The 26,403-nt window shown below is 38.4% G+C and overlaps 1 protein-coding gene across 10 annotated transcripts in view; it reads left to right on the plus strand.

Moving 5' to 3' along the window:
- NLRP3 (NLR family pyrin domain containing 3) overlaps positions 1–24,437 on the plus strand; it is a 49,222-nt gene extending 24,785 nt beyond the window's left edge. For 4 of the 10 annotated variants that reach the window (XM_019964766.2, XM_070793381.1, XM_070793380.1 and 1 more), the window contains 3 exons: positions 19,653–19,823; positions 20,281–20,451; positions 23,660–24,437. In XM_019964766.2, the coding sequence (XP_019820325.2) occupies positions 19,653–19,823; positions 20,281–20,451; positions 23,660–23,759 (442 nt within the window). In that variant the 3' untranslated portion in view covers positions 23,760–24,437. Of the gene's footprint in view, positions 1–8,510; positions 8,540–9,106; positions 9,227–19,652; positions 19,824–20,280; positions 20,452–23,659 lie in introns of those variants that run through there. The other 6 variants (XM_070793385.1, XM_070793382.1, XR_011567642.1 and 3 more) reach the window with 5 other exon arrangements.
- The last annotated feature ends 1,966 nt before the right edge of the window (positions 24,438–26,403 follow it).

The raw sequence follows: 26,403 nt of genomic DNA on the forward strand, positions 1-26,403 counted from the left end.
GCAAGTTCCTATGCCCAAAGCACAGTGAGGCCAAACAAATCGAAATGTTGGAGTTTGGAACAGAGAAAGATTTATTGCAGGGCCATGAAGGAGATCGGTGGCTCTTGCACTTCAAAACCTTGCACTCCATTAAGGGTTTCAGCAAAGCACTTTTAAAGGCAAGTTGAGGGAGGGATGCGGTTGGTTGTTGCAAACTCCTTAGTGTTGGAATCCTCTGTTCTTGCAGTTGTCCATGTAGGGCAGGTAAAGCTGTTCTTGTAAACCTCCAAGATAAATGTTATTCTCTGTTCTGCAACTCTTTATGTCCAAATGACTCTTAAAGATCAGAGCCTTGAGAATAGGCTATTCTGTATATTTCAGGCAATAGGAACATTTTTTAACAATAATTTTAAAAAATTAATTTATTATTATTTTTTAAACTTTTTATTTTGTATTAAGGTATAATCGATTAACAATGTTGGGGTAGTTTTAGATGAACAGTGAAGGGACTCAGCCATACAGATACATGTATCCATTCTCCCCCAAACCCCTCTTCCATTCATTCTGGCACATAACATTGAGCAGAGTTCTATGTGCTATACAATGGGTCCTTACTGGTTACCCATTTTAAATACAGTAGTGTGTACATGCAGAGAAGGCAATGGCAACCTACTCCAGTACTCTTGCCTGGAAAATCCCATGGATGGAGGAGCCTGGTAGGCTGCAGTCCATGGAGTCGCTAAGAGTTGGACACGACTGCGTGATTTCACTTTCACTTTTCACTTTCCTGCATTGGAGAAGGAAATGGCAACCCACTCCAGTATTCTTGCCTGGAGAATCCCAAGGACGGGGGAGCCTGGTGGGCTGCCGTCTGTGGGGTCGCACAGAGCTGGACACGACTGAAGCTACTTAGCAGCAGCATCAGCAGTGTGTACATGACCTTCCCAAAGTCTCTAACTTCTCCTTCCCCCGACAGCCATAAGTTTGTTTTCTAAGTCTGTGAGTCTCTTTCTATTTTGTAAGTAAGTTCATTTGCATCATTTCTTTTTAGATTCCACATATGAGGGATATCATGTGATATTTTCCTTCTCTAATCTGACTTCAATCAGTATGACACTCTCTAGGTCCATCCATGTTGCTGCAAATGGCTAAAATTAATTAATTTTCATTTGTTTTGGTTGTGTTAGGTCTTCGTTGTTGTGAGCACTTTCTCTACTTTTGGTGAGCAGAAGCTGCACTTCACTGTGGTTGCATGGACTTCTCACTGTGGTGGCTTCTCTTGTTGCAGAGCATGGGCTCTAGATCCTCAGGCTTCAGTAGTTGATCTGAGGAATGTGAGATCTTCCTGGCCCAGGGATCAAACCCCTGTCCCCTGCACTGCCAGGCAGATTCGTAACCACTAGGCCACCCAGGGAAACCCAGGAACATTCTTTTACAAGGGTGCAGAGCCAGCATGACTAAGCACAGTCAACAGGGCCCAAGGTTAAAATGAAAGAACTAGGTCTAATATGGAGTCAGATTTGTTCTTTCCTATTACATATAGAGTCTGGAGACTCTCAGAGTCGAAAGAAACCCTAGGAATTGTACAGTTCAGTTCATCATTGAACGAACACTTGCTTCTAAGACATTCACCCATTTTATGTGTGAAAACTTCTAAGCATGCTAGTCATTGCTGCAATGCCTGCAGTTCTTATTTCCATATAGCCCCTTCTATTGTTTTGTGCATTGGCCCTTGTTCTGCTCCTCAGAGTCTGCTAAGAGATGCTGATCTTGATTCCTTAGAGGCAGCACTCACACTCTAGTTCTTCTCATCTTTTACTTGGATGTCTCTAAATATTTAACTAGGACATGGTTTAGTACTTTCACCTATTTAGTTATGCTCTCCTAGGTAAGAGTTGGTCTTTTAATGTCCCTATTTGAAGTGCAGTACTCAGACCTGAACATGACACTCCTAACAATGTGTGGTGGAACTTTCACCTCTTATGGTAGGGCACTATGTTGTCAGTGGTGAGGACTGAGGTTTCCTTATATTTTTGGCAGTCACACCAGATCATGAGTTCTATTGGAAGTCTGTGGGAAATAGTAACACACAACTTTGGATGTTTTGTAATACCAATAGCCAATTCTCTGCAGGCACCAATTGGGTGTCTTGCAAGTCAGTTAGATTTCGACACTAACCCCATAGCTAAGGGCTCAGTCCTACAAGATTGCCTCCCTAGCCCTGCCAATGCCAGACATCAATTTTTAGTAGTGAGTCCCAAGATTACTCACACTTCTATCTGACTTGGTTACAAATTGGGGATTCCCACAGCCCCCTATTCAGGTGTGAAACTTTGCTAGATTGACTCACAGAAATCAGGGAGATACTTATGTTTACAGTTTTAAATAAAAGATGTTATAAGGTATACAAACAGATGAAGAGACACATAGGATGAGGTAGAGAAGAGTCTGGAGCCCAGGGGCTTCTCTCTCCATGGAGTTGGGGTGCTCCATCCTCCTGGTATGTAGATGCCAGGTTGGTTAGATTCACTGACCCAGAAGATCTCCAAAACTCATTGTTCAAGAGATTTTATAGAGCCTAATCTCCAGCCTTCCTTCCTTCTCCTTGCTGGAGGTTAGTGGGTGGGGCTGAAAGTTCCAACTTTCTAACCACTTGGCCATTCTGATGATTAGCCCTATCCTGAGCCAATCTAAGGGCCCCACTTTAAGTCACCCCATTAACATAAACTCAAATGTGATCAAAAGAGGCTCCTTTGATTAGCAATAGACACTCTTGAAAGTGAAAGTTACTCGGTTGTGTCTGACTCTTTGTGACCCCATGGACTATACAGTCCATGAAATTCTCCAGGCCAGAATACTGGAGTGGGTAGCCTTTCCCTTCTCCAGGAGCTCTTCCCAACCCAGGGATCGACCCAGGTCTCCTGCATTGCAGGCAGATTCTTCACCAGCTGAGCCACAAGGGAAGCCCAAGAATACTGGAGAGGGTAGCCTATCCCTTCTCCAGTGGATCTTCCTGACCCAGGAATTGAACCGTGGTCTCCCGCATTGCAGGCAGATCCTTTACCAACTGAGCTATCAGGGAAGCCCCCAGGAAATTCCAAGGTTTTTAGGACCTCTGAGATAGGAGTGAGGGACAAAGACCAAATATATTTCTTATTATACCACAGAAATACCCTCTGTTACATGCACTTGACCATGTAACACTGCCCTTCTGTGTTTTTTGCATGGTTTATTCTCCATTGGCCTCATAAAAACTGACAAGTAGATATCGGTATCTCTAATTTAAAGAGGATAAAATGAGGCTCAAAGAGTTTAAAACCTTTGTCCAAGGACACCCAGATAAAAGGCAGTGGAACCCAATGCAGAGAGTCCAGTGTGATCCACCAAACCCTCCCTTAACTCCAGAAAAACCTCATAATAAGTTGGCTAATAGGCTCTCTGGAGAAGGCAATGGCAACCCCCTCCAGTACTCTTGCCTGGAAAATCCCATGGGCGGAGGAGCCTGGTGGGCTGCAGTCTATGGGGTCGCACAGTGTCGGACATGACTGAAGCAACTTAGCAGCAGCAGCAGCAGCAATAGGCTGTCTAAAGGGCTTCTATATCCTGCTCTATCCAACTATATGGGTTGTCACATTTAGGTCTGTTAATTTTCATCTTATCTTTCTTTTGACTCATTGTCTAGGCATTTTTGAATCACGATCCTGTCAATATTACCCAGACATATAACAAGCAAACTGTAAATGTCTTCATTCACATTACTGACATAAATACCAACTAGATCATTACTAAGTGGAGCAGAAAGGGTCTTTGCTGAGGAATAATCTGTTAGTCCATAATCAAAATCTATAAAAACAAAGCCCTGTTACCTCCCTGAGCCTCTCCGCATTGCTCTTCTTCAGATATTGCCACATCAATTTAGTAAAAAAGGCTATATTCAATGCCTTCATTTCCTTCCCTTATATTATTGCTCTGCCACAACAATTTGGCTTTTGCCACTCTTGGTTTGTCCAACAGGTATGATTTGGTCACTTTATTTTCTAGGTACTCTGGGGGCTCAGTCATGGGTGCTGACAGCAGCAGTGACTAAAACAAACCAAGACCTTGTTTTCACAAACATTCTCATATGGAATGATGATAGATGCTAGACAATAGACAAGTAAAATTATATATATATATATATATATATATATATATATATATATATAGTATAATAAAAACTGGAGTGGCAGAGAGAGCTACATCCTTGTCCAGGTGTTCAGTAAATGCCTCTCATGCAGGTGACATGGGATCCGTGAAGAAGCCAGGGGAAAACACTCCATACAAAGCAAAGAGGCTCAGAGCATAAACTCTCAGTTGACCTTCAATGATCCTATTTCTGACTCTTGTAGATCCTTCTCAATCCTAATCCTAGTTGAAACCTGCTGCCTTTAATTCTGTTTATCTCCTCCTTGAAATCCTTTTCTCTTATTTTTAGGAAGTTCCTAGAATTTCCATTGTGGAGATGTGGGTTTGATCCCTGGGTCGGGAAGATCCCTTGGAGTGGGGGGCATGGCAATCCAGTCCAGTATTCTTTTTTTTTTTTAATTAGTTAATTTATTTCAATTGGAAGCTAATTACTTTATAATATTGTGGCGATTTTTGCCATACATTGACATGAATCAGCCATGGGTGTACATGTGTCCCCCATCCTGAACCCCCCTGCCACCTTCCTCCCCATCCCATCCCCTGGGGTTGTCCCAGTGCATCGGCTTTGAGTGCCCCTTTTCATGCATTGAACTTGCAGTCCAGTATTCTTGCTGGGAAAATCCCACGGATGGAGGAGTCTTGTGGGTTGTGGTCTATGGGGCCACAAAGAGTCAAACACAACTGAATTGACTGAGCAGCAGCAGCAGTCTTTCCTACTAATTTTATAGCTTCTGCTTCTCCGGGTTTGCCTTGACTTCTCTTCCTGTCATCTGGGGATTTCACCGTTGGTTTTCTTTTTCACTAAATGTTTCCACACTCCTTGGGAATTCTCCTATGATCCTCAGCTTTGAAAACAACCTGTATACAGGTGGCTCGTCAAACTTAGATATTGCTCTTGTGCTTTTTTCTTTTTAAATAGGCATTTTTTTTAGAGTCAACTAAGATTCACAGCAAAATTTAGAAGAAGATGCAGACATTTCCCATATGCCCCCATACCACATGTGCTTAATTTCCCCCATTATTGACATGTCCCACCAGAGTGGCTGTTTGATACAACTAATGAACCTACATTGACACATCATAATCACCCAAGTTCATAGTTTACATTAAGGTTCACTCTTTGTTTTGTATGTTGTATTGAGTATTTAAAACATTATTTAAAAGTGTGTTGTTTAGTGTCTACATATTTTGGAATTTTCCAGCTATTTTTCTGTTATTTTTTCTAGTTTCATTTGATTGCAGTGTGATTTCTGTTTTTTAAGCTTGTTAAGATACATTTTATAACCCAGAATGTGGCCTGTCTTGGTAAATGTTAGGTGCGAACCTGAAGAGAATGTGTATTCCTCTGTTGTTGGATGAAGAAGTCCATTGCTGTTGTTCAGTCACTCTGTCATGTCCAACTCTTTGTAACCTCAAAGACTGCAGCACACTAGGCTTTCCTGTCCTTCACTATCTCCCAGAGCTTGCTCAAAGTCACGTCCATTGAGTTGGTGATGCTATCTAACCATCTCATCCTCTGCTTCCCTCTTCTCCTCCTGCCCTCAATCTTTCCCAGGGTCTTTTCTAATGAGCTGGCTCTTTGCATCAGGTGGCTAAAGTATTGCAACTTCAGCTTCAGTCCCTCCAATGAGTATTCAGGATTGTTAAATTACGGCTAGAAGGATGACCCTCCCCTTACTCTGGAAGAAGAGTGGTTATGACTGTGGGCTCTGAAGTTGGACAGCCTGGGTCTGAAGCCCAGTCTGAATCTATTCTTGGCAAATATAAAACACACAACATATTAACTACAGTCACCATGCTGTACATTGTCTCCAGCACGCACTCATCTTAGGACTGAAAGTTTGTACCCTTTGATCAGTATCTTCCTTTTTCCCCTATCCCCCCATTCTCTATTCTACTCTGTTTACTGTGAGTCTGACTTTTTTTTTTAAAGATCTTTGGCTTTTATCACTTAGCATAATGTCCTCTGGGTTCATTCATGTTGTCACAAATGGCAGGATTCTCTTCCTTTTTAAGGCTGAATAATATTACATTGCATATATATGTGTATATACACCACATAGTTTCCGCTTCCTTTGTTCCCCCTGCTTTCTTTTGGTTAGTGTTAGCATGGTATATCCTTCTCTATTCCTTTACACTTATTTTATTTTTTATATTTTCTATTCCTATGCTTTTAAACTGTATGTGTTTATTTTTAAAGTAGATTTCTTATATACAATATACAGTTGTGTCTTACTTTTTTGTTCGCTCTCTGATACATGCTTTTTAATTGATTCATTTAGATCATTGATAATCAAGTTAATTATCGACTTAATTGAACTAATATCTCATATTTGTTCCTGTTTTCCATTTGTTGCTCTTGTTCTTTGATCTTATTGTTGTTTTCATCTCCTTTTCTGCCTTTTGTGACTTTAATTGAACCTTTACTATAATTCCATTTTGCCCTTTTTTTTTTTTTTTTGGCCTTGCTCTCCAGCTTGTGGGATCTTAGTTCCCTAACTAGGGACTGAAGTTGGCCCACGGCAGTGAAAGCACCTTCCTAATCACTGGAAGGCCAGGAAATTCCCTCCATCCTACTTTTAAAAAAACTTTTCTTAGTGGTTGCTCCAGAGTTTGCAGTACATATTTACAACTAATCTACTTTCAAATGACCCTAAACGACATTTACAATGTAACTATTTTATAATAACAAAGTAATTTTAATTCCTTCCTTCTATCCTTATATAATTAGTCATTCAGTCAATTTATGAGTGTATATATACACATAAATATAAATAATTGAATACATTATTGCTATTATTTTGAACATGATGCTATCTGTTTGATCAATTAAAAATAAGAAAAGTAAATTTTTATTTCACTTTCACTTGTTTCTTCTTTGGTGCTCTTCCTTTTTTTTTGCACATCTTTTGTATATTGTTTTCTTCTCTTTAAAAACTTACGAAAATTTCATTTCTTGTGAGGTGTTCTATTGGCAACAAATTCACTCAATTTTTGTTTGTCTGAGAAACTATTTCTCTTTTATTCTTGATGGCTAATTTCAAAGGGTACAGAATTCTAGAATTTTTTTTCCCTCAACACTAAATATTTCAGTCCTCTCTTTTCTTGTTTACATAGTTCCTGATAATAAGTCAGTTGTAATTCTTATCTTTGCTCCTAAACAGATAAAGTACTTCCCCCTACTCTGGCTTCTTTCTGGATTTTTCCTTTACCTTTGATCTTCTGTGTTCTGAAAATGATATGCCAATCTGTAGGATTCCCCCACACTCCTCCATTTTTTGGTATTTACCTTACTTGGTGTATCTGAATTTCCTGGATCTGTGATTTGGGGGAAATTCTTGGTCATACTCCTTCCCTGTAAGTCTTCTGTTCCTTTCTTGTCTTCTTCTAGTATTCCCATTATGTGTATCTTATACTCATATGACATCTTTTATAGTTATTTCACAGTTCTTGGATATTCTGTTTTTTTTTTTTTTCCCTGTTTACTTTTCAGTTTTGGAGGTGTTTATTGAGATATCTTCAAACTCAGAGATTTTTTTTCTCAGCTATGTCCAGTCTACTACTACTAACAATCCCATTAAAGACATTCTTTTTTCTATTACAGTTTTTTTTAATTTACTATTTGTAAATAGTAATTTACTATTTACTATTATTATAGTAAATAGTATTATTTATTATTATTATAAAAAATAATTTACTATTTTATCACTAGTATTTCCTTTTGTTTTCTTCTTGGAATTTCCATCTTTCTTCTTACTTTGCCAGTTTGTTCTTCCACACTGTCTACTTAATCCATTAAAGCTCTTAGGGTATTAATCATAATGATTTTAAATACCTGGTCTGATAATTTCACATTCCTGCCATCTTAGACTCTGGTTCTGATGTTTTCTCTGTCTCGTCAAACTTTATTTTTTCGCCTTTTAAAATGTCCTGTAACTTATTCTTGAAGACTGAACATGTTGTACTGGAAAGGGAACTACTGTAAATAGAACTTCAATAATGTGGTAATGCAGGCTGAGCAGAGAGGAAGCAGTCCTGTGATTAGGTCTCAGTTTTAGTGAATTTATACCTCTGGACTGTGACTTTTCAGTGGTTTTCAACTGCATCTCAGTTCTTTTCTCCCTTCTCAGCAGAACAAGATGGCCAGAGAGGGCCGAAGCTGAATATTTCTCTTCCTTGAGATCAATTAGACTAATACTATCCCAGCAGGTTAGGCTTTGGGTAATTAGTTTCTCCTGAGGACAAGTATAGATGAAAGGAACAGAGTACTCTGGTATATAGACATGCCTCTATTTTTTTTTTTATCTCCGCTTTATTATGCTTCACAGACATTGCATTTTTTACAGATTGAAGGTTTGCGGCAACCCTGTATTGAGTAAGTCTTATTCATACCATTTTTCAATAGCATTTCCTCACTTTGTGTCTCTGTGTCACATTTTGGAAATTCTCTCAGTATTTCAGACTTTTTGATTGTTATATTTGTTACAGTGATCTGTGATCAGCAATTTTTGATGTTTCTGTTAGAAATGTTTTGGGGGCACCACAGACTACATCTGTATAAGTCAGTGAACTTAATCAATAAATGTATGTGTTCTGACTGCTCTACTAATTGGTTGTTTCCATGTCTCTCCCTGTCAATGGGCCTGAGACACAATATTGAAATAGGTCAATTAATAACCATACAGTTCTTCTAAGTGTTCATGTGAGAGAAAGAATCAATTGATGTGGCAAACCTCATTGTTGTCTCTTTATAAAAATTTTATTGAAGTATAATTAATTTACAATATTGTCTTAATTTCTGCCATACAGCTACCTGACTCAGTTATACATATATATGCATTCTTTTTCATATTCTTTACCATTATGGCTTATCACAGAATACTGAATATAGTTTCCTGTGCTATACAGTAGGACTTTGTTGTTCACTGTTGTCTTATTTCAGGAAATTGCCACAGCCACCCTAACCCACAGCAACCACTACCCTGATCAGTCAGCAGCCATCAACACTAGGTCAAGGCCTCCTACCAACTAAGATTATGACTTACTGAAGGCTCAGATGATGGTTAGCATTTTTCAGTAATAAAGTATTTTTTAATTAAAGTATTCACGTTTTTTTGGACATAATGCTATTTCAGACTTAATTATAGAATAGTGTAAAAGTAACTTTTATATGCGCTTACTGTTGTGCTCAGTTGCTCAGTCATGTTCCACTCTCTGCGGCCCCATAGACTGTAGCCTGGCAGGTTCCTCTGCCTGTGGGATTTCCTAGGCAATAATACTGGAGCAGGTTGTCATTTCCTCCTCCAGGGGATCTTCCTGATTGGGAAACCAAAAAATTCATGTGACTCACTTTTTTGAGATATTTCCTTTATTATGGTAGTCTGGAACTGAACTCACAGTATCTCTGAAGTATTTTTGTATTTATAAATGTTCCTGGGACTTCTTTGACTGTCTAGTGGTTAAGACACTGTGCTTCCACTGCAGGGGGTGCAGGTGTGATCCCTGGTTGGGGAACTAATATCCTACATGCCACGTGGCATAGCCAAAAAGGAAAAATAAGTTGGAGGAATTTGTCTTAAGGGTACTGCTTCTAGTCCATCCCAAGCCCTTCAGTGCCTGTCACTCAGCTCTACGTATTGGTTATGACTGGGCACCTGGCTTCTCTCCTCCATTCTTTTTATTCTTGGAACCATAGTGTCTTGCCTGCAAGACCAAACTCAGGAGGACACTCAGGACTAGAGACCCTTGAACAACTCTGTCCACCCCCAGAGTCCCAGGTCTGAGCCACAAATGGTTCTCATGTGCATGTCCTTCTCCCCTACTCCCTTCCAATAATAAACTGGGCATTCTCTAAAAAATAAAACAAAGTAGAACAAAGCAAGGCAAAATAAAATAAAGTAGTTCTTTACTCCTTCCCCAGCTGGAAGCACAGAGGGATTTTTCTCTTATATTTAGTGTGAAAACCTGGTTGAGCACCCCTGGAAATAAAACTCACAGAAGTATGTAGATCCCTCTATGACTGAGTCCTCCTAATGTTTTTAATCTCTTAGACTTGTCCACAACTAGCCTTTGAAGTAAAGTGAAAGTGTTAGTTGTTCAGTTGTATCTGACTCTTTGTGAGTCCATGCGCACTAGCCTGCCAGGTTCCTCTGTCCACGGAATTCTCTAGACAAGAGCACTGGAGTGGGTAGCTATTCCCTTCTTCAGGAGATCTTCTTGAGCCAGGAATCAAACCCAGGTTTCCCACATTACAAGCGGATTCTTTACTGACTGAGCCACCAGGTTTTCTTACCTGGCCAGTGATTCCCATGGAGGTTTAAGCTCATCGGTTTCTGATCCAGGAAGTTGTGATTCTTTGTATTTGCCTGTGTGTCATTTTAGGGTCAGTGGGTTGTGCTGTGACCACATTTCTCTTGTGGATTTAAGAAGAATTGATTTGTCAACTTATTCAGCTTTTAACTTATTGTTAGGATGAAACAGCAACTTCTAAGCTTTCTACATGCTGGTCTGGAAACTGGAAGTCCTGCTTATGAAGTTTTTAATTACAAAAGTAATACATGCTTAGTGTAAAATATTAAATAATAAAGATATGTGAAGTAAGAAGTGAAAGCTCCTTTTCAGCTCACTTCCTGAGAGAACTATTTGCAACAGGCTGATGAGCAAACTTCCAGACATTTTGTTATGAATGAGCAATTATCCATCCATTTATCTGTCCATCTACCCACCTATTTTAATATATTGTGGGTGTTAGATTTCTAGGGCTACTGTAACAAAGTATGACAAAGGGAGTGACTTAAACAACAGACATCGTTTTTTAAATTCTCTTTTTAAAATTAACAAACTGGTTTTTTTTGGCTGTGCTGCGTGGCATGTGGGATCTTAGTTCCCCAATCAGGGATCAAACCCGAGCCCCTGTAGGGGAAGTGTGGAGTTTTAACCACTGGACTGTCAGGGAAGTCTCTGTTTTCACTTTTTTTCTTTCAATTTTTTTGATATATAGTTGATGCACAGCACTGTACGTTTAAGATGTGTAGCATAATGACTTGATATACATATATTACAAAATGATTACCATAGATAATATCTATCACCTCAGCTACAAAAATGTTTTAGAATCACTCTCTTAGCAACTTTGAAATATACCATACAGATACGTTGCCTTTAGTCATCAGGGTGTACATTATATCCCTAGTACTCATTTATCTTATACCTCCCCACCTCCTGCATTCCCCTGCCTCTGGTAATCACAAATCTGATCTCTTTTTCTATGAATTTAGTTTGAGTTTTTTGTTTCCATTTCTGTTTTAAATTCTAAAATATTCTGTTTTAAATGAGGTCATACAGTATTTGTCTTCCTCTGTCTGACTTATTTTACTTAGCATGATGCCTCAAGATCCATCCACATTGTTGCAAATTGTGACCATTTTTTCTTCTTTATGGCTGATGAGTATTCCATTGTAGATATCTATACTTTTATCATATCTCTTTGACATACTAATTTCAAGTCCTTAGAGATAGTGGTTTCATTTCCTTTGGATATATGCTCAGAAGTAAAATTGCTGGATCATATGGTAGTCCTATTTTTAAGTTTTTTAGGATCTTCCATACTGTTTTTTATAGTGGCTATACCAATTTACAATCCTATCAACAGTGTACAAGAGTTCCCTTTCTGCACATTCATCCTCGCATTTGTTATCACTCATCTTTGATGATGGGCTTCCCAGGTGGCATTAGTGGTAAAGAACCCACCTGCCAATGAAGGACACATAAGAGATGTGGAAGATTGCCTGGAGGAGGGCATGGAAATTCACTCCAGTATTCTTGCTTGGAGAATTCCATGGACAGAAGAGCCTGGCAGGCAACAGTCCATGGGGTCACAAAGAGTCGGACATGACTGGAGTGGCTTCACACACACACACACACATTTGATGATGGTCATTTTGACAGGCATGAGGTAATATCTCATTGTGGTTTAATTTACATATCCCTGGTGAGTAGTCATATCTCAGTATGACTTTGCATTGTATGTGTGTGCTTAGTCGCTCAGTCATGTCTGACTCTTGCGACCCTGTAGACTGTAGCCTGCCAGGCTCCTCTGTCCATGGAATTTTCCGGGCAAGAATACTGGAGTGGGTTGCCATTTCCTCCTCCAGTCCAACTCTTTAGGGCCCCATAGACTGTAGCCCTCCAGGCTGCTCTGTCCATGGAATTTTCTAGGCAAGAATACTAGAGTGGGTTGCCATTCCCTTCTCCAGATGACTTTGCATGTACCCATTGGCTATTTGAATATATTTGGGAAAATATCTATTCTGGTCCTTTGCCCATATTTAAATTGGATTGTTTTGTTTTTGTCTATTCAGTTGTATGAGTTCTTTATACATTTTGGATATAACTATTAACCTCTTATCAGATACATGATTTGCAAATATTTCCTCCCATTCTATAAGTTGTCTTTTCACTGTTAATTGTCTCTTTTGATAAGTGAAAGCTTTTAGTTTTATGTGGTCCCATTTGTTTATTTTAAATTTTGTTGCTAATGCTTTACGTGTCATATTAAAGAAAATGATCACTAATTCCACGTCAAGGAGTTTTGTTTCCTATATTTTCTTTCAAGAGTTCTATGCTTTCATACATTTAAGTCTTTTTTTTTTTTTTTAAAACTCCGTCCTGTGTCCCTCTCAATCTTTTTTTTTTTTTTTAATTTTATTTATTTATGGCTGTGCTGGATCTTTGTTGCTGAGTGTGGGCTTTCTCCAGTTGCTGTGAGTGGGGGCTACTCTCTAGTCGTGGTGTATGGGCCTCTCACTGTGGTAGTTTCTCTTGTGGTGGAGCTCGGGTTCTAGGGCATGTGGGCTTCCCTAGCTGTGGCTCCTGGGTTCTATAGCACAAGCTCAATAGTTGTGACACACAGATTTAGTTGCTCCATGTTATGTGGGATCTTCCTAGGTCAGGGATCAAAACATTGTGTCCTTCATTGGCAGGCGGATTCTTTACCACTGAGTCCAGGGACACCCCTACATTTAAGTATTTAATCCATTTTGAGTTGATTTTGGGGAGTAGTGTGTGACAGGGATCTAGCTTCATTCCCTTTATTATGAATGTCTTATTTCTCCGGCACCATTTATTGACGAGATTATCTTCAGCATTGAATATTCTTGGCTCCTTTGTCAAATATCTGTTGACTGCATATTTATGGATTTATTTCTTGGGTCTTGATCCTGTTACATTGACCTATTGTCTGTTTTTATGCCACTGCCATACTGTTTTGATTACTATGATTTTATAATATACTTTGATCCCCTGGAGAAGGGAATGGCTACCCTCTCCAGTATTCTGAACTGGAGAATTCCATAGACTGTATAGTCCATGGAGTCACAAGGAGTCAGACATGAGTGAGCAACTTTCATGTACACTTTCAGCCTGAGAAAAAAGAACAAAGTGAGAGGTGTTACACTTCCATTTCAAACTATAGTATAAAATTAGGGAAATTAAACAGTATGACACTGGCAACAAAAACAGACAAATGAATAATTGGAACAGAATATAGAGCCCAGAAATAAGTTAGTATACACTTTCAACTAACATTTGCCAAGAGAACCAATAATACTCAAGAAGAAGAGACAGTCTGTCAATAAATGGTGCTAGGAAAATTGAATATTCACATGTAAAAGAATGAAACTTTTTGAATCAGCATTAGGTATACCTATGACCCCTCCCTCTTGAACTTTTCTGCCACCTCCCTCCCTATCACACCCTCTAGGTTGTTACAGATCCCCAGTTTGAGTTCCCTGAGTCACACAGCAAATTCCCATTGGCTAGCAAATTCCTGTTGGCTATCTATTTTACATATGTATTGTATGTTTTCCATGTTACTCTCTCCGTACACCCCACCCCCTCCTTTCTCCCCTCTACCATGTCCATAAGTCTGTTTTAATTTTTAAATTTTATTTCATTAATGTGATACATCAGGCTTCCTAGGTGGTGCTAGTGGTAAAGACCTGCCTGCCAGTGCAAGGAAACCCAAGAGATATGGGTTCAATTCCTGGGTGGGGAAAATGGGTTCAGTCCCTGGGTGGGGAAGATGGGTTCAATCCCTGGGTGGGGAAGATCCCCTGGAGGAGGGCAAGGCAATCCACTCCAGTATTCTTGCCTGAAGAATCCCACAGACAGAGGAACCTGGAGGGCTATGGTCCATAGGGACGCAAAGAGTCACAGAAGACTGAAGCGGCTTAGCAGCAGCAGCAGCAATGTGATATACCACATTGATTGATTTGCATATGTTGAGCAGTCCTTGCATCTGAAGATAAATTCCACTTGATTATGGTGCATGATCCTAATAATGTGTTGCTGAATTTAATTTACTAGTGTTTTGTTGAGAATTTATATTCATCAAAGAGATTGGCCTCTAGTTTTCTTTTCTTATAGTGTCCTTTTTGGTATCAAGGTAACTGGCCTCATAAAATGAGTTAGTGATTTTTCCTTTTTCTTTAATTTTTGGAAGAATTTGAGAAGAATTGGCATTAATTTTTCTTTAAATGTTTACTAAAACTCATCAGTGAAGTCATCTGGTCCTGGGCTTTTCTTTGTTGTGAGTTTTTTTGAGTACTACTTCATTCTCTTTATTAGTGATTAGTCTGTTTAGATTTTCTATTTCTGAGTCAATGGTATTTAGCATGTTTCTAAGAATTTTTCAGATTTTGTAGATTGTCCAGGTGGTTATAGTTGTTTATAGCACTTCTTATGATCTTTTGTATTTCTGTGGTATCAGTTTTAATGTCTCACCTTTTTTATAATTTTATTGATTTGGGTTCTCTCTCTCTTTATTATTATTATTATTTTTTTCCTAGCTAAACGTTTGTAAATTGTCTAAGGGCCTACTTAATTGGCTAATATTTTTCCTATTATTTCCCTGTTCTTTATTTTATTTATTTCTGCTATAATCTTTTTTATTTCCTTCCTTTTGTTAACTTTGGGGCTTACTTTATTCCCCTTCTCCTAGTTCCTTGAGGTGTAAAGTTAGTTGTTTAATTGTTGCTGTTGTTTAGTAGCTAATTTGTGTCTGACTCTTTTGGGACCCATGGACGATAGCCTGCCAAATTCCTCTGTCCATGGGATTTCCCAAGCAAGAATACTGGAGTGGGTTGGGATTTCCTTCTCCAAGGAGATCTTCCTGACCCAGGGATTGAACCTGTTTTTCCTGTATTGACAGGTAGATTTTTTACCTCTGAGCCATCAGGGTAGTCCAGCTGCTTAATTAAGATCTCTCAATTTTCTTGATGTGTGCATTTATACCTAGAAACTTCCCTATCAGAAATGATTTTGCTGCATCCTATAAGTTTTGGTATATTGTGTTTTAATTTTTGTCTAACTCAAGCTATTTTTTATTTCCTGTAACATTTTTTCTTTGACCCATTGGTTGTTCAGAAGAGTGTTGTTTAAATTTTCATGTATTTGAGTTTCCTCAGTTACCCTCCTGTTATTGATTTCTAGTTTTGTACCACTGTGGTCAGAGAAGATACTTGGCATAATTTCAGTCTTATTGAATTTTTTAAGATTTGTTTTGTGGCCTAACATATGATCCATCCTAGAAAATATTTCAAGTGCTCTTGAGATGAATGTGTATTCTGCTGTTAAAATAGTTCCAACCAAAGTTTATTTTATTTCAATAGCAGAAGCTAAAAGGCCAAGATCAAGGTGTTGTCAGGGTTGGTTTCTTCTGATGGCTGTGAGGAAGAATCTGTTTCATACTTCTCTTCCAGTTTCTCATTGTTTACTGTCAATCTTTGACATTCCTTGTAGGTGCATCACTTCAGTCTTAGTTTTTTCAGCACTTGGTATTCTAACTGTGCTGATGTGTGTCTGTCTCTGTGTTTGAATGTCCCCCTTTTATAATAATATCAGTCTTATTGGACTAGAGCTTACTTTAATTACCTCATCTTAACTAATTACACCTTCAATAACCATATTTTTAAATAAGGTCACATTCTGAAGTACTAGGGGATAAGACTTCAACATATGAAATTTTGGGGGACATGATTCAACCCATAACACTATGTCTGTCCAAACAGGAATCAGTATGTGGATACTTTTCCATGATTTGCTTTTTTCATTTATTGTGGACACATTGCCATGCTGCTATATACAAATCTACAGATTTTGGTAATGCTCTGTAGTATTCATTACAGTAATGTAGTTTGCTGCTCATTGAATGATGTACTATTATATGAGTTTCTTTTTTACTGTTACAAATAACTCTGAAAAATGCATATTTGTATATACTTTATGTAAGCATATTTCTTTTGAGACAGAAACCTATAAGTAGAATTAATAAGGCAAAACTTAGGCATTTTATATTTTGTTAGAAACAGTCAAATTTCCTTATTTTGAACTTTAGACCTTTCTTTCTGACTATATATTGCCCCTGCCCCCTCCACAGTGTTACACAAGCATCGCATACTAAGCATTTGCAAATCTTTATTTCTTGTAACTTATTTCTCATCCCTCTCCTTTGCCCTCTTCTTGCCCTGTCTATTCCATGTTGTTGAATAGTGGGACTTTCCAGGCAGCTGACAAGTAAACAGAGGATAATTTTTATTTTGTTTTTACTTTCAATCCCCTCTGCCTTTCATCTTTCTTTTACATAACACTGCAGGGAATTTTCTAAAGTGCATATTGGTTAATATTGGACTTTTGCTCAAAAAACTTTCAGAAGTTTTTCTTTGAAGTCAGCCCTAGATCACTGCTCCTTCCCTCTTGCCTACCAGGCCCTTCACTCTGTTTTGAGTCATACTAAATTAATTTTTAATTCTAAGAATCTGGCTAGTTTTTCGCCCTTCCTCACCCTTGTGTAGCATTTTCCTTTTGCCTGAAGGGTTACCCTTACTCTCCCATTCCCACCATTCATCTAGAAAACTCCTTCTTATTCAATTAAGTTCTCTGATTCTCAGTTTTTCTATTTAAAAATAAAGCTAAAAATAACACCTGCATCTTGGTTTTGTAATACTTCAATGAAATAATCCTATTTAAATGTATCATCACACAGCCAGGCACTTAGTAGATACTCAGTAGATGTTAGACCTTCTTCCTCAGTTTTCTTTGTGAGACATTTTTGTGACATAAATCACAAAATCATTAATAATTTTAAAAAAATCAATCACCATATAATACATGGTGAAATATCTATGTTCAGTGAATGTAAATGTAGATCTGAGTTGAATGGATTGGGTGAAACCAAGATATAGGATGTTGGTTACATTCCTCAAACCTAATAGATTGTTTGGTAGGGCTTGGTGGTTTGATTTTCTAAACATTTCACTATATGCTCTGTGTACCCTTCAGTCAATCTCAGTGGTTTTGGTAAGCCTGATGTGACTTATTCTTAACAAAACCACCCTATCTGCTGGTAATTGCTGCCACTTCATTGTACTTCTCCTCAGACATTTGTTGTATAATACCTTCCAACCCTTTTTTGGAAACAGTGGTAAAAATTACTATTCTGTAACTTTCAAAATATTCTTCCTTTCCTTTTTGATGACTATCTCTAGACTTCTGGAGCGTTCTTCATCTTTACCAGTATCTTAGTCCATTTGGACTGCAATAACAAAAATACTACAGCCTGGGTGGCTCAAACAACAAATATTTCTTTCTCACTGTTCTGGTGGTTGGAAATCCAAGGTTAGGGTTAGGGTTAGGCCTGTAGATCACCTGGTTCCTGATAAGAACTCTGTTCCTGCCTTACATACAGCCACTCTGGTTTTTTCACATTGTAATAGGAGCAAAGCAAATCTCTGGGGTCTCTTTTATAAGGGTGCTAATCCCATGATGAGGACTCCACCCTCAAGACCTAATCACATCTCAAAGGCCCCACATTCTAATACCATCACATTGGGAGTTAAGATTTCAACATATGAAATTTGGGGGTAAGGGACTACAAACGTTCATTCTAACAGCCAGGAGTCCTGAAAAACCCTTCTGCACATTCACTAAAGATCCTCTGATAAAATTCTTCTTAGCTGGAGATAAAACTTGCTATAAACCACTCAGTTTCTTTTGCTCACCCATCTCGGGCTTCATTTCCCTCATTGTCTTGCTTGCTCAGTCTTTTTGTTGTGATTCATCCTTAACTATGAAGATGGAGACCAGTGGGTGGGTAAGTACTTCTGTTTCCTTTTGGTCATCTGTTCATGCTATACTATTTGAATGACTTTCTTCTATTTTTCCTGATTCCAAGATACCTTAGAATTTAAAAACATATCATGGTTAAGGGTTCTGGCAGAAAGGAATGTGCCTGCATGAGATACTCTTAAATAAAGGCTTTGTTCAAGGTCTCACATTGTGACTTTCTGTATACTATACCACCCTCTGAGCTTCTTTTCAGAAGTGACACAGCTCTCTATTTCAGAGCCCTCATGATGTTGTTGGGTGATAATGCTATATTATAATATTATCTAGTTATAAAGTTGAGCAGCTTGTGAAATGCTTTTTAACAAACATATGGTATACATTTCACAAATATATGGTGTATGCTCAACTTGACCCAAGAGTAGTCGTACATCAACAGTCTTAATTTTACTGAGTATAATGCAAAACTAGGCCCTTTATAGTGCAGAACATAGTATGAGGTGGATAGAAGGGGCAACGGAGCAGGGGATGATTCTAGAAGGTGTTAGTATAGGTTCCTTCTCTTCCAAATACTTTCTCTTTGACCTTAAGGGGAACATGATTTGATGAGCTTCAGCTTTCTCACCTGTAAAAAAATATTCTACAGTTAGAGCTACACTGCCCCCTTGCCCAGTTGATAGAAAAATCAAATAAGGTAGTCTCTGCACTGTTAATATGAAAATAATGAGAATTAGTATTAATAGTAAGAGATAATCTGGGATGTCTTTCTTGAAGAAGTGGTTGTGAGGAACATGTATAGCCAGAGGGAATATATGTAGGAAGAAGGAGAAATGTGGAGGTAATGTGAATCAGTTTGCTTTTGCTCTGTCTCTTCTATTGACCCCAGGAAAGCATCTGCTTAGACATCATCTGTATCTTTTATGAGGCCAGAGATAAGGAGTCATACTGTTTACAGATTATATTCAAGATGCTGGCTTCTGGTCTGTAAGTTGAGGGGTGAAACTTTTCAGATAAGATGACATTCCTATGTTGAGACAGCTGTGTGATGTCCAAGAAAGGTTGGGCATTGAGGATTCTTTTTTTTTTTTTTTTTTAATTTATTTTACTTTTATTGGAGTACAGTTGATTTACAATGTGTTAGCTTCAGGTGTACAGTGAAGTGATTCAGTTATACATATACCTATATTCATTCTTTTTTAGATTATTTTCTTATATAGGTTGTCACAGAATATTGAGTAGAATTCCTTGTGTTATATAGTCCTTTTGGTTATCATCTTATATATAGTAGTGTGTGTATGTTCATCCTAAGCTCCTGATTTATCCTCCCCACCCCACATTGAATTTTCTTTTCCTTATTCCTTCCACAGGTTGGTGAATTCTGGCCTTACATCAGGTTGTTGTCCAGCTCTATCCTCAGTGCTCAGTACAAATCAGAATCTCACCCACCTTTACCTACAGGGCAATGCTCTTGGAGACATGGGGGTCAAGCTACTCTGTGAGGGACTCTTGCACCGCAACTGCAAGCTTCAGGTGTTGGAGTAAGTCTCTTAGCTTATTATGGTGATGGGAATGCATAGTGGCCCCAGGGAATGGGGTAGTTTGGGAGAATGATGAGAAGCGATATGTCTTCCTAGGGTTTGGATTATTACAGGATTATGGTACTGGGAGGAGCTGTACTTCTAGATAGTGTAAAGGTGAATACTAGAGTTCCTTGGGGTTGGTACGCACTTTTGTTTTAGGAAAATTTGTGAGGAGGCACAGAATTGGGAAGAACTGTTTCACAAACTGCTCTTACTAATTTGATCTGCACAATCCAGTAGATTGGAAAAAATATTCTCATTTAAAGAAGAGAGAATAACTCTTGGCACATAAAGCAGTTCAAAGCTTGTTAATCCTGAGCTTTTCCTACATTTGAAACATTACAGGCTAAGATCTGGGAAACCTGTGTAGGATAATTAAGGGGACATTTTTAAAAAGTCGCCTTCTTTCTTGCAGGTTAGACAACTGCAGCCTCACATCACACTGCTGCTGGGATCTTTCTACACTTCTAACTTCTAACCAGAGCCTGCGAAAGCTGTGCCTAGGCAACAACGACTTGGGTGATCTGGGGGTCATGCTTCTCTGTGAAGTGCTCAAACAGCAGGGCTGCCTCCTGAAAAGCCTGAGGTAAGTGTGCCCTGCAGAGATTTGTATGGCAGGGCTCACAGTGCTAAAGAAAAATTTTTGCAGTTTCCAAAATCCAGGATGGCTTCATTTGCACTCTGGGTAAGGTTATTCAGTTCAGTTCAGTTTAGTTGCTCAGTCTGAAGGTTGAGCCTTGTTCAATTGCAGATTTTTTTTTTTTTACTATATACTGTATGTGAGTCATGAACTCCATATTCAACTTCATCCAGATGTTTGGAATAACTAAATTTCAGTTGGGTGTGAAAAGACTTTCCATCCGTATTCTTGAAAGAAACAATTCGCAAAGAAAGTAGCTAAATAGAATTACATTTCTATACAAGGTATTGTACTTTGTAAAATTAGACCCATCTATTGTAAAAGTCCTTGCATAGTAGGGTGTTGTGCATCTTGTTTCTGAGAATTTCTAATTGAAAAGTGCTCCAGAAACATCAAGATCACAAATTCATAAAATTTGGCCTATCTTCAGGGTGTTGGGACCATCCGCTCCCTTCCATCATCAATGATACCACTAAGCCACTCATTGATTACCTCTCTAGTAAGAGCTTCCTAATTAGTTTCGTAACTTCTGCTAGCATTGGTAATCACATCCTTCACGAAAGACATTTCCTTCACTTGGTTTTAGGGACAACATACTCTACTCTGAATTTTCTCCTATTACATTGGCTATTTCTGCTCAGTCTCCTCTGGTTTCTCTTCCTCATTTTGACCTTTGCATGCCGAATACCCAGAACTCAATCTGAGTTAATTTTTCTTCTCTATACTTTCTGCTTTTTTTTTTTTTTTTTAATATCATGTAGTCTTCTGGTTTTACCACATATGTGCTGTACCCCTCCCTCCAGTTCATATCTCCCTGAATTCCATGTCTAAATGCTTGTCTCACCTTTATGCTTGGATATCTAATAAGCCATCCAAACTTGACGTGTCCAAACCCAAACCTGTGCTGTCCCCTCTGTGTAAAATCCGTTTCTCACCCATCTCAGTCAATGGTAACTCAGTCTGAACTGTTCAGGTACAGAAAGCCTTGTGTTGTCTTTGACACTTTTTCTTTATGTGAATATCCAGTCCATTGGCATGTCCTTTTAGCTCTGTTTTCACAGCATGCCCACTCATTGACCACTTTTTGCTAGCTTCACAGGTCCTTTTCTGGCTCAAGCCATTGTCACCTCTTGTCTGGACTGTCCTGATGGCATTCTACTAGGCTATTCTGCATCTACCACTGCAGATGGAGGGTATAGCTAAAATGTGAGTCAGAGCATATCACTCCTACTAGCATGCTTGTTTCACAAAGCAAGAGCCACAAACTCATGGCAGTGTATAAGGCCCCACATAATCCTGCTATTTCTGCAGTCATCTTCTAACCCTAGTTCCTTCTCCATTCACACTGTTCTCTTTGCTGTTTCAAAAAACAGTGTCACCTCTGACACTATACACTTGCTGTTCCTTCTGCCTGGGACTTCTTACACTTTGATGTCCACATGTCTTATTCCTGTGAATCCTTAAATTCTTTGCTCAGAGGTCTTTTCTGTGAGTCTGACTATAACCATCCTAATGAAAATAGCAACCCAGCAATGCCTTTCCTCTTCTCTGCTTATTTTCCTCCACTGTGTTGAACACCATCATATAAGCTATATCATTTGCTTGTTTACTTATAATCTGTATCTTTAGGACACTCTGGAGATGAGGGATAAGCTCAACACAGACTGGGGAATCCATGGATGCAGTCAACCTGCCTTGTGAACTTAGGCTGCCATAACAAAACAGAATAGTCTATATGCCTTAAACAAATCATAGTCATTCATTTCTCATAGTTCTGGAGGGTGGAACATCCAAGATCATGGTGCTGGCTGATTTGGTTTCTGGTGAGAGCTTTCCTCTGGAGAAGGCAATGGCACCCCACTCCAGTACTCTTGCCTGGAAAATCACGTGGACGGAGGAGCCTGGTAGGCTGCAGTCCATGGGGTCGCTAAGAGTCAGACACGCCTGAGCGACTTCACTTTCACTTTTCACTTTCACGCATTGGAGAAGAAAATGGCAACCCACTCCAGTGTTCTTGCCTGGAGAATCGCAGGGACGGGGGAGCCTGGTGGGCTGCCATCTATGGGGTCACACAGAATTGGACACGACTGAAGTGACTTAGCAGCAGCAGCAGAGAGCTTTCCTCTGGGCTTGTTGTGCCCTTATGTGGTATACAGAGAGAAAGACAGACAGACAGAGACAGAGATAGAGAGTACATGCTATGGTATCTTTTCTTATAAGGGCACTAATCCCATCTTGAGGACTCATCCCCATGAACTCATGTAACCCTCATTACATCCTGAAGGCTCCATTTCCAAATACCATCACATTGAGGGTTAAGGCTTTAACATATGAATTTTGAAGGAACATAAAGCATCCGTAACATACCCAAATCAAGATTACTAGAAATGATACAGGACAAATAGCATAATTTCTTACTTAAGTTGTAAGGGAGATTAAAAAAAAAAAAGAGAGAGAGAGATGGAGGAAGAACTCATATCATTGATAGGTGTACCAAGAAATTACAATATGTGGGGTTTTTTTGGCAGAGTGGAGGGGTGGGCTGTGACTTATGGGAACTTGTTTCCCTGACAAGGAATTGAACCTAAACCACAGGAGTGAAAGCACCAAATCTTAACCACTGGACCATCAGGGAATTCTCAATGTGTGGGCTTTATATGGCTCCTGATTAAATTAACATAATATAAAAATTTTATCAGACCATTGAGGAAATTGAAAAACTGGTTGGACATATATTGATATGTGAAAGTTATTGTTAACCTTTATGGGTATGATAATTGCATTGTAATTCTCTTTTAAAAGTTGTTTCATTTCACACATTGATATATTTATAGATGCTTGAACTGCTGTGCTTACAATAATCCACTGATGTGAGGAGTTGGGTGGGTAATAGATGAAACAAGACTGGCCATGAGTTGTTAACTGTCAAAGCTAGATGGCAGGATTAATTATACTATTCTCTTTATATTTGCACTTTTAAACATTTCCAAACATGAAGGTTAAAAATGTAACAGAAATCACATTAGGCATGATATGTAGCACTGGAAAGCTTAGAAGTATGAGGTTAAGAGAGGAGACGAGATTTTTAAAGCCCAAAACTCTCAAAGTGTTCATTTGAAGAGTGTAATCCAAGGCTCTCTTTTTGCTTTTATAGGTTGTGTGAAATGTATTTCAACTATGACACAAAACGTGCCCTAGAAACACTTCAAGAAGAAAAGCCTGAATTAACCATTGTCTTTGAGCCTTCTCGGTAGTGGTGGAAGCACTCTGCCATTCAGGTGTGGACAAGTGGTAGTGAGCATTCCTCCTTCAGCATTAAGATCACCTCTCTGCAATTCTTCTGGTCCAGTGAGGAAGAGTGAAAACTTGCTGATGGTCCTTCTGCTTGGTGAATGTGAGAATCTCCTTTACCCCTAGGTTGAAGACACCAGTGCAGTAAAATCATCAAATGATACAGTTCTTACCGAAGTGGCTCAGTCAGAGGATGTGTTCCTCTTGGTGACCTCATGTATCTAACTCATTCAGGAAAACACTTTTTCTTTCTTTTTCTCTTTTTACTCTAACTCTCTTTTCCTTTGTACCTCTCCCCACTTTTTTTCTTTGACTATATCATCTTTCCTGCCATCTTTCTCTTAACTGACCATAACAGAATGAGTTAACTATATATTATGCTGCAATTTTGTGGCAGCAACTTATTTATTTTTAATTTTTTAACTGTTATATATTCTAATAAAATAACTGATTTTTATTGTATTATAGCTGGTTGGAAGTTTTGAAAATAGAAAAAAATCTTTATTGTATTTATTGAGTTAAATTGTTTCCTTTCCTTGGTTTTAAGAGAGGGTGCCTAGAAAGCCTTTTACTTATTTATCTAAACTACTAAAGATAAATTAAATTGCTTCATGTATTAAAAAAATCTCTTTGCCAAATGATTCAATTGTAATGAATGAGGAAAAAAATCCCTCTAACTCTGATGGTTGAAATTTCAGTTCTGGTAAGACAGGAGGTTGAAAATCATGCAAAGGAAAATTTTAGAGTAGATGGAGCCTATATTCATAAACAGAAGTATTATGTAGAAAATGCATTTTGCCTTCAGTTTTAAGAATTTGTCTTGGATTTATCTCATCACAAGAGCATTTCATCTATCACACTTCACACAGCATTAACTCATTAATATGTATTGATTAATTACTTTTCCACACATGGAGAAACTCTCGAACCACATGGAATTGTTCAAGATAGAAATACTATTTCCTTTTTCAAGTGAGTCATCTAGACCTTGCTTGTCAAAGTGTAGCCATTGGATTTCTGAAAAGAGTGAAAGTTAGTCACTCAATCATGTCCAACTCTTTGCAACCCATGGAGTATAGCCCTCAAGGCTCCTCTGTCCATGGAATTCTCCAGGCAACAATACTGGAGTGGGTTGCCATTTCCTTCTCCAGGGGATCTTTCAGACCCAGGGATCAAAACTGCTTTTTTAGATGAGCTAACTTTTTTTCATGGTAAGACTCTTTCAATAGGGAAGCAGTATGTGATTTATATTCTGATGCAAAGTCTTTGTCTTTGTCGTCTGTAGTACCAGCGCTTTTGAGTAACTCTAGTCTCAATATTTGTATTTTTGCATCTTAGTAAAGTGAGGTATTGCAGACTGCCTCTCTGCTAAAAATACCTTGACATTCAGGATAAAATATAATTAGAAACACACAGTTAAGCTGGAAAGATAGAAACATTTCTGTGCACTAGGCTCTCAAAATTGAATTAAGATTTTACCTCTCAAAGGTCAAGAGAAATATCTGAATAAAGACCCCACAGTATAACTATTAACTTGGAAAAATCCATGAAGTTTTCCTCACTAGGAGAGCTAAAAAATAAGTAAAGATGATGGATAGAAAATCAATATGCAAACATCAATACAAACAGTTGGAAAGAAATCATTCTTTCCAATCATCATAGTAAAAATTAAGTCAGGCATGAAGCAGCAATGGGTGCTAAAACCTAATAGGAAATTTAAATGATGAGCAGGATTCTTATGTAGTCTGAAATTATCTTTTTACATTGGCTAATCAGTTGCAAAAGAAAAATACTAACTATATAAAAAGCAGAAACTAGACAGTACCCTGACCATCTAATAAAAAATATCAGGGAGGGCAGATGGACGCCTTCTTTCAGGTAAGATGACTTGAGGAGAAACTGATATCAATTATTGCGTGTTTCTGGTTGAGAACCCAAAATTTAATTAGCAAACACCACACAAACTCCAAATGAGGAAGTTCTATGAAAAGGTAAAGGAGACTATATTCAAGAATGTCAATGTCAGTGTTAATAATGGGTAGATGTTGGGGTGGGGGAGTTATTAAATTATCCTTTAAACTGTTCTTGTTCATGCATCTTTTATGTACATATGATGTTATTTCCAAATAAAAAGTTTAAATAATTAAAAAGAAATACTATTTCTAAACACCTGCCACTTAAAATATAACAAAATCCTATTAATCATAGCAATAAAAGTTATTAAGTGTACAGGCAAAAGAAAAGCAAAGATAATTTTTGTCACCATCCAAGTCTACAAATCCTAAAAGATGATGCTGTGAAAGTGCTGCACTCAATATGCCAGCAAATTTGGAAAACTCAGCAGTGGCCACAGGACTGGAAAAGGTCAGTTTTCATTCCAATCCCAAAGAAAGGCAATGCCAAAGAATGCTCAAACGACCGCACAATTGCTAGTAAAGTAATGCTCAAAATTCTCCAAGCCAGGCTTCAGCAATACGTGAACTGTGAACTTCCTGATGTTCAAGCTGGTTTTAGAAAAGGCAGAGGAACCAGAGATCAAATTGCCAACCTCTGCTGGATCATGGAAAAAGCAAGAGAGTTCCAGAAAAACATCTATTTCTGCTTTCT

The sequence above is a fragment of the Bos indicus genome, chromosome 7, assembly GCF_029378745.1.
Source record: "Bos indicus isolate NIAB-ARS_2022 breed Sahiwal x Tharparkar chromosome 7, NIAB-ARS_B.indTharparkar_mat_pri_1.0, whole genome shotgun sequence".
NCBI classification, from domain to species: Eukaryota; Metazoa; Chordata; class Mammalia; order Artiodactyla; family Bovidae; genus Bos; species Bos indicus.